Source organism: Clytia hemisphaerica, unplaced genomic scaffold (assembly GCF_902728285.1).
Source record: "Clytia hemisphaerica strain Z4C2 unplaced genomic scaffold, Clytia hemisphaerica genome assembly, whole genome shotgun sequence".
Lineage (NCBI taxonomy): Eukaryota > Metazoa > Cnidaria > Hydrozoa > Leptothecata > Clytiidae > Clytia > Clytia hemisphaerica.
This window is the reverse complement of record NW_027103286.1, coordinates 1656457-1668871: the sequence shown is the minus strand read 5'-3', so window position 1 is coordinate 1668871 and position 12415 is coordinate 1656457. Positions and strand designations below refer to the sequence as shown.

The following is a 12415-nucleotide window of genomic DNA, read 5'->3' as shown; positions in this document are numbered from 1 at the left end:
AATAATTCCATGTGGCTGTTATGTGGTTCTTGCCATCATTTTGATCCATATAAGCTGTAATCAGGACATCGTTATGAGCCAAGAATTTCGGGGATCGATCGACCGTCGCTGGTGGAGTGGAAGAAGTAGTGCAATTCAACATAAATCCAGGCTTTTCAAATTCTTTGGTGCTCCTTTGAAATATATGAGGTGTAGAAAACACTTTTGCATTGAATTTGTCCACTTTCCATGCTCCAACCTGAAGAAAAAGTTAAAAGTACTGTAAGTTTGGGTCGACTCCGATGGTTTGTCGAGAAAAGTGGTCAAAATGACAAATAAATGGAATTTTTATGCTAAAAACAAAACAAAAAATATAAGATATACTTACTGGATGTTTTGCCATTATAAAAACAATGTTTCCATGAAGAAAAGTGGCCTAAACCAGTCAAAAAATCCAAGAACTTTAGCAGTAAGTTTGAAAAACCCATTTCTTGGTCGCCATATTGATTCAGTGTTTTTCTCTACATTTTCTCCGAAATCTGCTGCCTCACCACGTGATCAAAACATTACATCACCATATATCAAAAGAAAGCTTAGAACCTCTACTTTCCGTTTCTCTTTACTTCTACGGCTAGCAAAGAAGCCAATGGGAGAAATATAGCTTAGAAGATCACTATGTCAAAAAAACGACTATACACGTCTGCCGGAACGTATGCTCGACGTGTATGCACGTCTGCCGGGCTGAAAAGGTTAATTGCATTTAAAACCCACATGTTTTCAAATGGGACTTGCCTAAAGACTCGAAGTCTATTTGTTGGTCTAATCTCGACATCTCTCGTGCAATTCCGACACCCTTCTTAGAGATAGGATTAAAAGCCTTTCGATTGTTTTCACGGGGTCCACGGCCTCGGCTATCTATGAACTGAATGGAACATTGGAAGGAGCGGGAGTTCGAACCAAGAACCCCCTATGCCCTAGTATGAGGCACTGTAGCCTTGAGCGCTCTGTCATTTCCTTAAAGAGCCAACCCACTAAATTCTTTACTTTAATGAAACAAAATTGGGATGACGTGACGGCGACTGTGTCAGTGATCGATAAAATTTGAATAGTTTGAATAGAAATTAAATTTGTTACTGAAGAACATTTTTTTCTGATCAACAATACCGTAAATTGGTCTAATTCCGAAACCCTTCCTTAAACATGGGAATAATAGAAAGGTCGGAATCGCTGATCCCTAATTACAGATCCTGTCCTAAAGTCCTAGATTACTGGGCTATCCACGTTTAATATCGGCTTTGTTTCTCCATCTTTCAGTATCTTCATCACATTACCAACAATTGCAGAAAGAATTAACGAAAGTCAAAGCTACCAAAGACGAAAAAGAATCAGAGGTAAACCCCTGAGTTTAGAGAAAAATCTTTAACCTCTCAAGCAAGAAAAAGTGAAACTTTAAGATTTGCGCTACATTTAGAATGACGGGTTGAATCTAGCCCGTCCTTTGTTATCGCGAGACATATTTTTCGAAATCTAGCGATGGATTTTACTTTCAATCCAGCGTTTGTGTTAAAACCACACGGGTCCCGCGTTTTGGATGAGAAATAAATGGCTTCATTTCCCATCCAGGAGTTTCGGGTCTAGTCCCCTCGGGGCTTTGAAGTCAATGGTAAACCCCTCCCCAAGTCACATTCAAGTACCTTGTTAACTACTCCTATCTAGAGAATTGTTCATTTTACCTTACACATAAAAGTAAAAGCGAGTTTGTGGGAAATGAAACTAAAAAAGCGTTCCCTCCTTTCAAATTGATCTTGTTCTAGCTTGCTCTCGATTACTTGAAATATGCCTGAGATTTAATGTCAACTCGCGTCTGCCATTAATGTGTTGTTAAAAGATTCTTTCGTAGCAACACCAACAGATTTATTCACTACTTTTCTAATAATATCTCATTTTAGGTCAACTTTCTAAATTCAATTATCGTGGATTTACAGGTTAGCCTTATTTTCTCTCCTATCTCTTCTAAGTACTTCTTCTTGTTTAACCCAGCAGTGTTAGAACTGTTCCTACTTAACACATCTATCAATTCAAACTCAAAAAGGAGTGTGATCATATTAGGAAAAAGATTCGTCAAACATCTGAACTTCAAATAGGAATAATGGCTTCATTCCTCAATCCTTGTAAATTCTAACCCTTTGCATTGTATGGAATTTTTGACTTAACCCTTAGACGACGAAAGACGTATATATACGTTTTGAAAAGGTCATTTTACCGATACACAATCTTTCGGTCATACATCCTGACCACTTGAGATTCAGAGAAATTTTTTGCTATTTTTTGTAGCTGAGAGAAAGAGCTTTCAAACGATACCAAAGTTGATACCTGAAACATTCGTCCTGGTCAAGAAATGGCCTTTGAAAGAATAAATTTCCAGAAAAAAAAGATGAACTTTTTGGCCTTTTTTAAAAAAGTTAGCGGCTTTGAAAGGTTAAGGATTGGTATTTTAATGGGAAGAAGCCGAATTGCCCCTCTGATATGTTTTGATATAGGGGTAGCATCTTGTATAAAATTCCCATCCGAGAGTTTTCCTAAATTTAGGGTAGCCTGTTTTAATTTTCTTAAAAAGCTTCAGAAATCCAATGATTTTAGCTATTCAAATTTTTAATTTGAATTTATTGAAATTTGAAGATCTCTCAAATAAAACTCTAAGTCTCCAAAACTAAACAACACAAAGGCAGGAATCAATACATATTAGAAGAGATGCGTTAGCCTAAATTGGTAACGGAAGAAGCCGTTATAAGTCGTTGTAAATTCATTCATCCTCCTAAAGTGCTCATAGACTGTAAACTCGTTCGCTTTCTTCCCTCCACAGAAAAAGAATAAAGAACAAGAGGATAAGATCAAGATTTTATCTTTCGGTGATGACCTGACCGCCGACGACATGAATAATACAATGTAAGTGGATTCCCACCCATTCAATGATTCCTGAATCTCATAATATAATCACATCGGTCAATTAATTTGTGTAAATGAGTCCACTTTTGCTACCCTGATCTTAATGGCTAGCAATCCCGAAGGTAAAGTTTCTCTCACTTCGTAAGAGAAATAAAGAGGAATGAACGCTAAAACTTCCCCTGACTTGTGTGCTCGTGAAATATTGCTGCAGGTAGAATCGAGAGACTGTTATTTGAATCCATGAGAAGTCTGTTTTATTAATATAAAGAAAAGCTCCAAATTCACGATATTGACTCTCTAGTTTAAATTTTCCGGGTTGTTTCCGTAGAAACATACCGTCGTGTGCTTCATGGATAAAAGGTATGCTCCCGTGAACAAATAATTCACTTTTCCACCCTTTCTAGGAGTCCACCAAAGGCAGGTTTCAAGACGCGAGCGTTCTGTGACATTTGTGACGTGTTCGATTTGCACGAGACCGAAGACTGCCCGTTACAATCTAACGAAGATGATGGAGGCGGTGTCAAGAATCACGGACAACGAGGTCAAGAACGACCTTATTGTGAGATCTGTGAAAGTAAGTGTCATATTTAGCAGTGGCACATATAAGGGCCCCCCCAGCGGTTTGCGTGAATGCGTGAATGGGCTTTTTTGGTTGCGTGAATGCGTGAAAATCGAAAAAAAATTGCGTGAATGCGTGAATTGAAAAAACTTGCGTGAACGTGAAAATCCATATCTCTATTGCGTGAATGCGTGAATCTGCCCTGTTTTTTGCGTGAACGCGTGAATTTTTCCTTTTCACAGTTTGTAGAAAACCCCAAGGTGCGCACCTATCCCAAATTCAAGGGATGCCAGGTGAAGGTGCACAAAAAATCAGCAACTTTCAAATTCTCTATTTTATTAAACGATTCATGATTTAGATGCGCTTTCTAGCAATCTAGACACCTTAGATTTCCAGATTTTTTCGCTTGGGCCAAACATGTATTGGCCCTCGAATCTTAAATAACTCTAATTTGCCCCCCTTGAAAGTGTTTGTTTAAGATAAAACCATTGTTATGCATGATGAGTGATCCAGGGCCAGGGCCAGAGCCACTGGGGGCAGGAGGCGGCCATGACTTCACCACGTTTTTGCAAATAAAAAGAAACTTATTTCAAAGAAATTTTTACCCATGATGTAGACTTTCGATAACCTGATTTCTTGGCAAAATTAGTCTGAAATGGAGTCGTATTTAAGCACATCAGAGGGTTAAAATAGAAATTTTCTCATGTCGGCGCAAAACATGGTTGCGCCTCCTTAGTCACTATGTTTTCGGCCCCTCCACGTTAGGAAATTAATTTGCGAGCCCTGATTAAAACCTTTCTTTTTAAATTTTTTTTGATCGCTTCGCTCGCAACAAATGTTCATTCTTTTACCTCATTTTACAAGCTATCAAGCGATCGTACCTTGCCTCTAACGAATTTAGACTACATTCTTTTTCAATGGTGTCAAAGAGAGCATTTTTAGCCAAACGCGAGTGACAGAAATGCAAAAATTTCCTCTCTGCGTAAGCCATGGTTGCGCCTCCTTACCCCTGAAGCATCATGGTGTCATACTCGAGTTTGTTTGACCTATTTTTGATAATGTTTAAGCTATTTTTTGTACAAAAATTCGCCTGCGGCGCGTATCTTTTCACTTACTATCGCGATACGTTAACTGCAGAAGCTTCACTATTTCCCCAATTGATCGTGACGTTCGATCGTTAGAAGAATCAAATATTTTGCGTGATGGCATGTGATTAAAGTTGAATAAACCAGCTGCGCTGGAAGGTCGCCTAAATGGAATAGCTTTTTAAAGAGCTTAAAAGTTTGAAAAAAGTAAAAATACGAAAAGCTTAACAGTGCAACACGTGATTTGCGAATGTGCAAAATCATTTTATTCGCATTAATGTCAAAATGGCTGAAATTGATTTTAAGTTAATGTTAGAAAAGATAAAATGAGATTGGAATCAGCCTGAAAAATATTCTTCAGAAACAAATATGCAATATAATATTATTTTTGTCATCCCTAAAATCTTAAAGATTTTCAGAAAGTTATCATTTTTTTAAACTGACATTAGGGATATAGGTGAAAATAGTCTAAATTTGTTCTGAAGGGATAAAAAAATCGTTTGAGTTAAGGACACATTCAAGTTAGGGTTTGAGTTTGAAGACGGTCACTTAATCATATCATGTTTAACTTATATCAATGGATGTTTCTTGTTTGTACAATAAAAAATTGTTGCTAGAAAGTTTCAATAAATTATTATAGTAAATCTACATAATCAATAATAATACAGTTGAAGTAATCTTAACAAAAGTAAAAATTTTGGAGGGAATTTAATATGGCTGCGTGCTTGAAAAATTAAATTTGACGGAAATTTATTTGCCTTAAAATAGATAACATTTGGGGGGAGAAAACAATAATCTAAATTTGGCGTCGAAATGGCAGTAGAAGTTACATTTGGATGATTTTGGCCCAATCCACCAAATTAAGCAGAGCAGCTAAAAAAACACTAATTTTATTGATTCTTAACACAGCTCCGGAGTTCCGGTACAGATCAATTGCCGAAATACGAGGAAAACGACACTTTTTGCCAGGAGGGTCCTAAATAAAATTCCCTCTGAAAAAACTTTTTCGGCCATCCGCCAAATTAAATTCCCGCCAAAATTTCTTCTTTTAATGTAGGTGCAATGTCACGTTGTGTAATTAAAACTCCAGCAAATATCTTGAAAACTCCATGTTTCAATCGATGCCAGGGAAACAACAATAATAATCAAAAGGGCCATTCCAGGGAAAGGATACGTAACGTCACTCTCATTTTTGACTAGATGCCAGTAGTCCCCTACATGGAGACAGTTGTTCAGCCGGGACTCCAAAATGATTGCAGTTGACAACTGGACAATATCTTGAAATGGCCCAAAAAGTGAGCCTGAAATAAAAGAAATAAACTGTGGCTGCCAAACAGCCGACAGTTGTATGTTTGTTCAAGAAAATTTAAGTCAATACTCGCAATGGTTACACAAAATTACTCGTCTTGGAACGGTGAATCATCAATCAAATCTTGCTTTAGCGTTTAGGTGATAAATGTTCTTTTGCTTCACTTCAAATCTGCTAATAATTGTAGCTAAGAAATTCATGGTATAACTTGATCTGGCAATTAATACATTGGTTAGGTTGCCATATGCAGTGAGTGATCTTGGTTGGGACATGCTATCAACTGTTATCATAGATTTCGAGTAATTGAAACAATAATAAACTTCTTCTTATCTAATCTATCTTATTTTTCTTGCCAACAGCAACACAAACACATCCATCTTCCAAAACAAAATTTTACCCTCAAAAGTGATTCTAGTGAGGTTTGTTTTCAACAACATCACGAGTGTGGTAGTTTGAATGGAATAATATCAATGAAGAACCATAAGTTTCAATTTCAATTTTGAAGAATCATTATTGTAGTTGTAGATTTAAAATCTACATCAAGAATTATCTGCTGTTTGCACTTGCGGTAGAAACTTTCGACAATTTTCACGAGGCTTTTAATTATCTCCGTTATTTAGATTTCATAAAACAAGTGCGCTAACTACTACGGAGCTAATTAGAATCTATACACTGCAAATACTATCTGATAAGTTTGCGTGGCGTAATATAACAGAGATAAAACGGATTATGCAAGAATTTACGCGGGAAATAATTTCCCGATTCACCGAGCATTTAATTCCGAATCGGGCGACCAAACTTTCACAAAAAAAGTCGTATGGAGAAAACACCGAATTTAAAGGTCTCCTTCACTTGCGTGAGGCGACCAAAAATTACGTAACGCTTTCTATTTGGGGGCTTCTTATGGCGCTACCAAACACGGTGTTTTATTGTCAGGTCTACAGGAAAAAAATCACTACTTAGTTAAGTTTTTCTCAAGTGCATGACCAGATCCGGTCGAATGATATCTCGAGTACAGCCTTGTCATACTTTTTTATGCAAATCGAACGTTTTACTCCATAATGGCGGAAATTACGTAAATAACGTAACTTAGCGCGAAAATTGCAAGACCTCTATTTTTGACATTTTCCCCGATTTTTTCCGAAAATTTCCCCGATTTCCCAAAAAATTGGGTTTTTGCGTGAAGATCGAGAAAAACTTGCGTGAATGCGTGAATTGCGAAAAAAATTTGCGTGAATGCGTGAAATTTGGGTCCGCTGGGGGGGCCTCATATAAGGAGAGGGTTTCTTTAAGCTTCTTCGTCTAATAAATTGTTGTGTCCTGTTTCTTATAAGGTTTTCAAAACTGTTGTTGACTGCGATTTTCGTTGTCCAAAGCTTATTTTCTGAAGCTTCTATCCAGCTTTGATCGCGAGGTTAACAATGAAGCGACAGTATTTACAACGCGAGTAATCACAATGAGCGATAAAGCATAATCATTCTTAATCCAAGCTATGACGTGAGTTTCGGTGATTTCACGTAATAGATTTCATGTCTTCTAGCCTTATTACGTCGCAAATAGGCAGCGAAAAACTCACGTCATGGATCTTGTACGCCGTAAATAGCTCCATGCTTAAACCTCGCCCATTCTCGCTTTTCTCCATTATTTGAGGCACTAAGTGTAGTTGTTAAAAGAATTTAGTGCTGTACGCTTATTTATAGACTTACAATTAGTTTTTCCCTATCACTACGCGATTACATATAGATTACATAATGCATTGTCAGCAAAAAAAGTCATTACGTGTCATCAATAAGGAATTTGTCATTCGTTGATTATGGTGACGTAATAATTCATTAAGCTGATTACTTAAAAATTTTATTATTTAAAACTACAAAATGAAAGGAGAATTTCTCCCTCGACACACCAAGTAACATTGTAGGAATCATCCATTCAAGCTGTAACACGCTCTTATGATTGCATTGTATATGTTTATATACCTACACGAATATTACTAGGCAAGTATTCAACGGCCTTGAAATTAACACGCAAAAAATTAACACGAATTTTATTTGCTTTTTCAAGGACACCACGGCTGGTTTTAATTAAAGGGGTTTCAATTAACACGAAATTTCTTAATTCGTGTTAATTACGCATGTCTACTTATTTTCGTGTATTAAGGGTAGTTCAGAGACAGTAAATTTATTCAGAGCGTTTTCCTGTCTTGATTTAATACATCCCTGTCTCACAGCCCTGGTGAAACTTTTCCCACAGTGGGGATGAAGTCCATCAAAATCCCAATAGATTATATTTTTCTCAGGTCAAAGGGATTTAGGCAAATGGAGGGTACCTTTTTTGGATTTCCAAAGTCCCGCTAAAGGTCGGAAAATCAAAGGGGCGGCACCCCCCGTCAGCTCTAAATCCCCTGGAGGGATGGTGCAGTTTTCTCTATTGAATCTTATTTAAAATAAGGATGAAAGAAAAAGTCAATTTTCCATTTGTGCTGAAATTGTTGCGTATCTTTTCCACCGGGACGAAATTTTGGCCAAATATTCCAATGGGGCTGGGGTCCCACAGGGTCTGTGACACAGGAGTGTTTTAACAGCGTAAGCTACAGGGGACTTTACTTGTTTTCACGCAATAAAGGTGATTTAATTTATTTTTCTCCCTTTTTAGTTTTCGGACACACATCGGAGAATTGTGACGAGGAAGAGGTAACGTGTTTTCTTTTAAAAAAAATTTTCGCCAAAAAAAGATTGCTTTTACTTCCTCCACAGTAATCATTAGTTACCATGGGATGTTAGACATTCTTGAAAGTAATTTTTTAAATAAATAGCTTTCAATAGAATAGCGGAACTAATATTCAGTATACCAAGTTCTTCCGTCTCAGAGGGATTTTCGTCTCGGCGAGGTCTCTAAATTTAACAAAATTCTACAAAATTTGAAGAATCTTGCATGATTTGTCCCATTTCCGTACAGAAAATAATGTTTTGGCCAATAAAAACTAACAAAAAACATCTCTTGATTTAGCCTGTTTATAATTCGTAAAAACCCAACCCCCGCCTAAGCAAAACAATAACATTTACGAACCAAAAAAGATGAGAATTTTATCCAATAACATTACAATGGACAACAATGCTCTTCATTAATATTAATGCAACGCGCAAAGACTTTCTAAAGGCTGATTAATCCAATAAAGATTTTTTTTCAAACAAAACAAACGCGAAGAAAAGCTTTTTATTAGTTAAACAATATAGAGTTCTTTTTTTGCCCACAAAACAGATATTTCCAGATCTTAGAAGACTGAAGTTTTCTCAATATTACGACAGGGCTCAAATAAAAGAGTTGAATAGACCTTTTCATAAATTACGTCACGAACATCACTTGCCTCGTTTTGAAATTATTGCCATAGTGATCAACTCCCAGCGGATTTTATTAAACTAGTTTCTATTCATAAAAAAATCATTTAATGTCTCAAGGGACATGATCACCATGGAAATTGTTTGAATACGAGGCAAGTGATGTTCATGACGTAATTTATGAAAAGGTCTATTGCAATACAAAATGCCTCTAATTCCAAGCTCGTAGCATCTACTTCAATCCATTGTCTGGTCTATTTCCTAAGGTTCAATAATGATTAAGTTTAGCAGATTTATTAAATTTTCCTGGTTATATCTGTAATTAGTTTAAGACCACGCCCACATATAACGGTTCCGTTTTGCTCCGAAACGAAATCAAGCCATTCTATTGGTTAAAGTCGAGTTTTACGTCACTTCTAACCAATAGAATGACTTTATTTCGTTTCGGAGCAGAACAGAACCTTTAAGTGCGAACATGGTCTAAAGCCAAGCATTTGTTTACGGTTTGGTAAGTGACAGCCACCCTCATAAGAACATTATTGCATGAAAAAAGCTGGTTCTTAAACAAATTTTAAAAGCACTACCATATTAAATGTTAAGATAATCATAAAAATATTTAAAATAAAATCTTATAAAACCAGTTAACCATCACCATCCTAAACAACCATCACCATACCAACCACATTAAACATCTTTCATAGACTGACCACCATTCAGTAAAAAAGACCGCTATTGATTTATCCACAACACAAGTTGACCAACATCACCACCATAGCAAAAAGAATTGGTTTAAACGACATTTCGTTGGGTGGAAACACTCTTTATAAACGCATACACATTCACTCATATTTTCATCCTCCAATCATTGTAAGTCTGTTCACAAGGCAAAGGCTAAAGAGAACAACTCGCCATTCTTTAAATTTACGATAATGATAATTAACTTAACAGAATTTAATGTATTATAATCTTAAGATACACATTAATCCGTACAAGTGAAATGTGGAGGGGTCGTTTTGCGGCATCTTAATTTCACGGCTATTCAACGGAATTGGGCATAATTTTGATCTGAGTCGGGGTTGGTAGGAATTTTCCATGAAATTACCTCAATGAGAAGATCTCAACCATAATTATCTAGTAATTCGAGCCGAGCGAGCTCATGGGGATCCTCCGTAACCTAAAACCTGGACGATATCCCGCGCGCTCGAATGCTCAATACTAAAAAATGACTTCCTTTTATTTTTCAGATGTTTTAGACGTCAAGGCTTCTATCGATGACGTTCTCGAGCATGCTTTTGCCGTTCTCATGCCGAGTTCATCCGCTTAATTCGTAGTAGAAAGACGCTGATTGGCGTGTTATTGGCGTTCTTGGGCGTTTGTGGGCGTATGAACTATGTACGTGGTGGCGGAATGACAATAACGAAAGATTACAACTGGACAACTCAAAGATTTGTATGATAAAGAGCCATTCTTTGGCTGTAAAATCTTTTGGAAAGCTTATCTAAAAAAGATCGTTTATGTACAAGCAAACATTCAATATTGTTGACTCAGCGTTTTCAAGCGTTAACGTTTTCTAGGTTAAATTATTCAGTTTTAACTTATTACTTAGTTAGGGCTTTGTTTTTATTCAAATCATTTTACCGTAACTGTCAGGTATAATTTTTGACAATTTTTATACAACTTATTCAATTTTTTTTTAAATCAGTCCAATTTATTTATTTCGTTGGTGTTTTTCGATGTTGAAATTCTGTTAGTCTACACAATAGACAGCTCCAGGCTTTTATGCCTTACTCTTACTTACGCCTTACTTACGAAGTGTAAGAATTTTACGCTCGAAACGAAGGAAGATACGACGTAGCCTAAAATTCTATAGGATCGTAGGCAATCGTTTCTGGTTTAAGATCCCGAAAGTTGAAGTCTTTTAGGATCGTTAAGAAAAGATATATTAGTGAAAACAAGAAAAACGCCGTGGAACTTTGTCGAAATCTAATACAGTAAAAAGCTTTCTTGATAGAAAGCTATTCAACATATTTTACAACTGCAAGATAGTAAGTGATTGCGACATTCCATATTCCAAAATTCGATAAGGGTTTGTTTACATAACGTATCAAATATCATCATAAATTTGACTGTCCAGATCAAAAGTAGACATTAAGCACTGACCCCCTGAGATGCTTTTCCATTCATGCTCGAAAATGTTTGTTTTACTGACCATCTTACACGTTTTTTTATAAGAACATCTAAAATTTTTGAAGCCTTGGGGTGTTCTTAATTTTTTGGGTTTTAAGCCTAAAAATGTTCTTAACATGCTCTTATTTTCGCCATATTTTCTGAGTATTTTTGTCCATTTTCCGTTTCCGAAGAAATTGGGTGGTTTAGAGTCCACAAAGCCTTAAAATGTTCTTAACTTGTTCTTAATATTTTGCCACGGAAGCCTTATGTTCTTATACTGTTTGTTCTTATAAAAAAAACGTGTACACCAACTTTTTCAACCAAACTCTCGTTCACAAAACATCAACATGCGTTTAAAAAACGAAATTCTCATTGGCGATATTTTTTAGTACTTTTTCCGTTTTTTTTCCTGTTTTTTCTTTTCCTAAAAATCAAATTGTACGATATTGTTATATTAATGCATATTACATAAAATTGTTATATCATTTATATGAAAAAAATACAACGTTTTCATGAAATGGAAAATTTTTTGGAAATACTTGTTTTCTATCCTCACACATTCCTGTACTCTATGTTGCACGACAAGCTAAACAATTTAACTTAACTTCGCTTATACATTGTATGAAATAGCCTCTTCCTACGTTACTCCGATTATCTATTTTGTTTAATAAAAGTTTGAGTCTATCGACCCAGTGATATTCATATTGGAAGTTTATCGTGGCTTGGATCACGAGATTTACGTTTTGCTACGTTTCGATTGATTTACGTTTGGCTACATTGCTCGATGATGGGAGAAGAATGTCTCTCGAAACGTAGCCAGACGTAAATCTCGTGATCCAAGCCACCATAAATTTCCATTAAGTATTTTTTCTGTGTTTGCTTATTATTCGCACGTAATAAACTGCTCTGTACCACCTCACGTTTATCGTTTCGTAATACGGCAATGAATTTTGAAATTAGCCGTAGATATCGGGTCTGTGTACAGACTAGTTATAAACAATAATCTCGCAAAGTTAGAAGTGCGTTGGGAAAA

At 36.2% G+C, this 12415-nt stretch overlaps 1 protein-coding gene across 1 annotated transcript in view; it reads left to right on the top strand.

Annotated features, from left to right (window-relative positions):
* Positions 1 to 11174, top strand: part of LOC136806607 (CAP-Gly domain-containing linker protein 1-like) — a 29916-nt gene extending 18742 nt beyond the window's left edge. Inside the window, exons 23-28 of the mRNA XM_067063200.1 lie at positions 1294 to 1370; positions 1929 to 1964; positions 2843 to 2925; positions 3330 to 3499; positions 8531 to 8568; positions 10458 to 11174. Coding sequence (XP_066919301.1) covers positions 1294 to 1370; positions 1929 to 1964; positions 2843 to 2925; positions 3330 to 3499; positions 8531 to 8568; positions 10458 to 10466 — 413 coding nt within the window. The 3' untranslated portion in view covers positions 10467 to 11174. The remainder of the gene's footprint in view (positions 1 to 1293; positions 1371 to 1928; positions 1965 to 2842; positions 2926 to 3329; positions 3500 to 8530; positions 8569 to 10457) is intronic.
* Positions 11175 to 12415: the final 1241 nt, after the last annotated feature.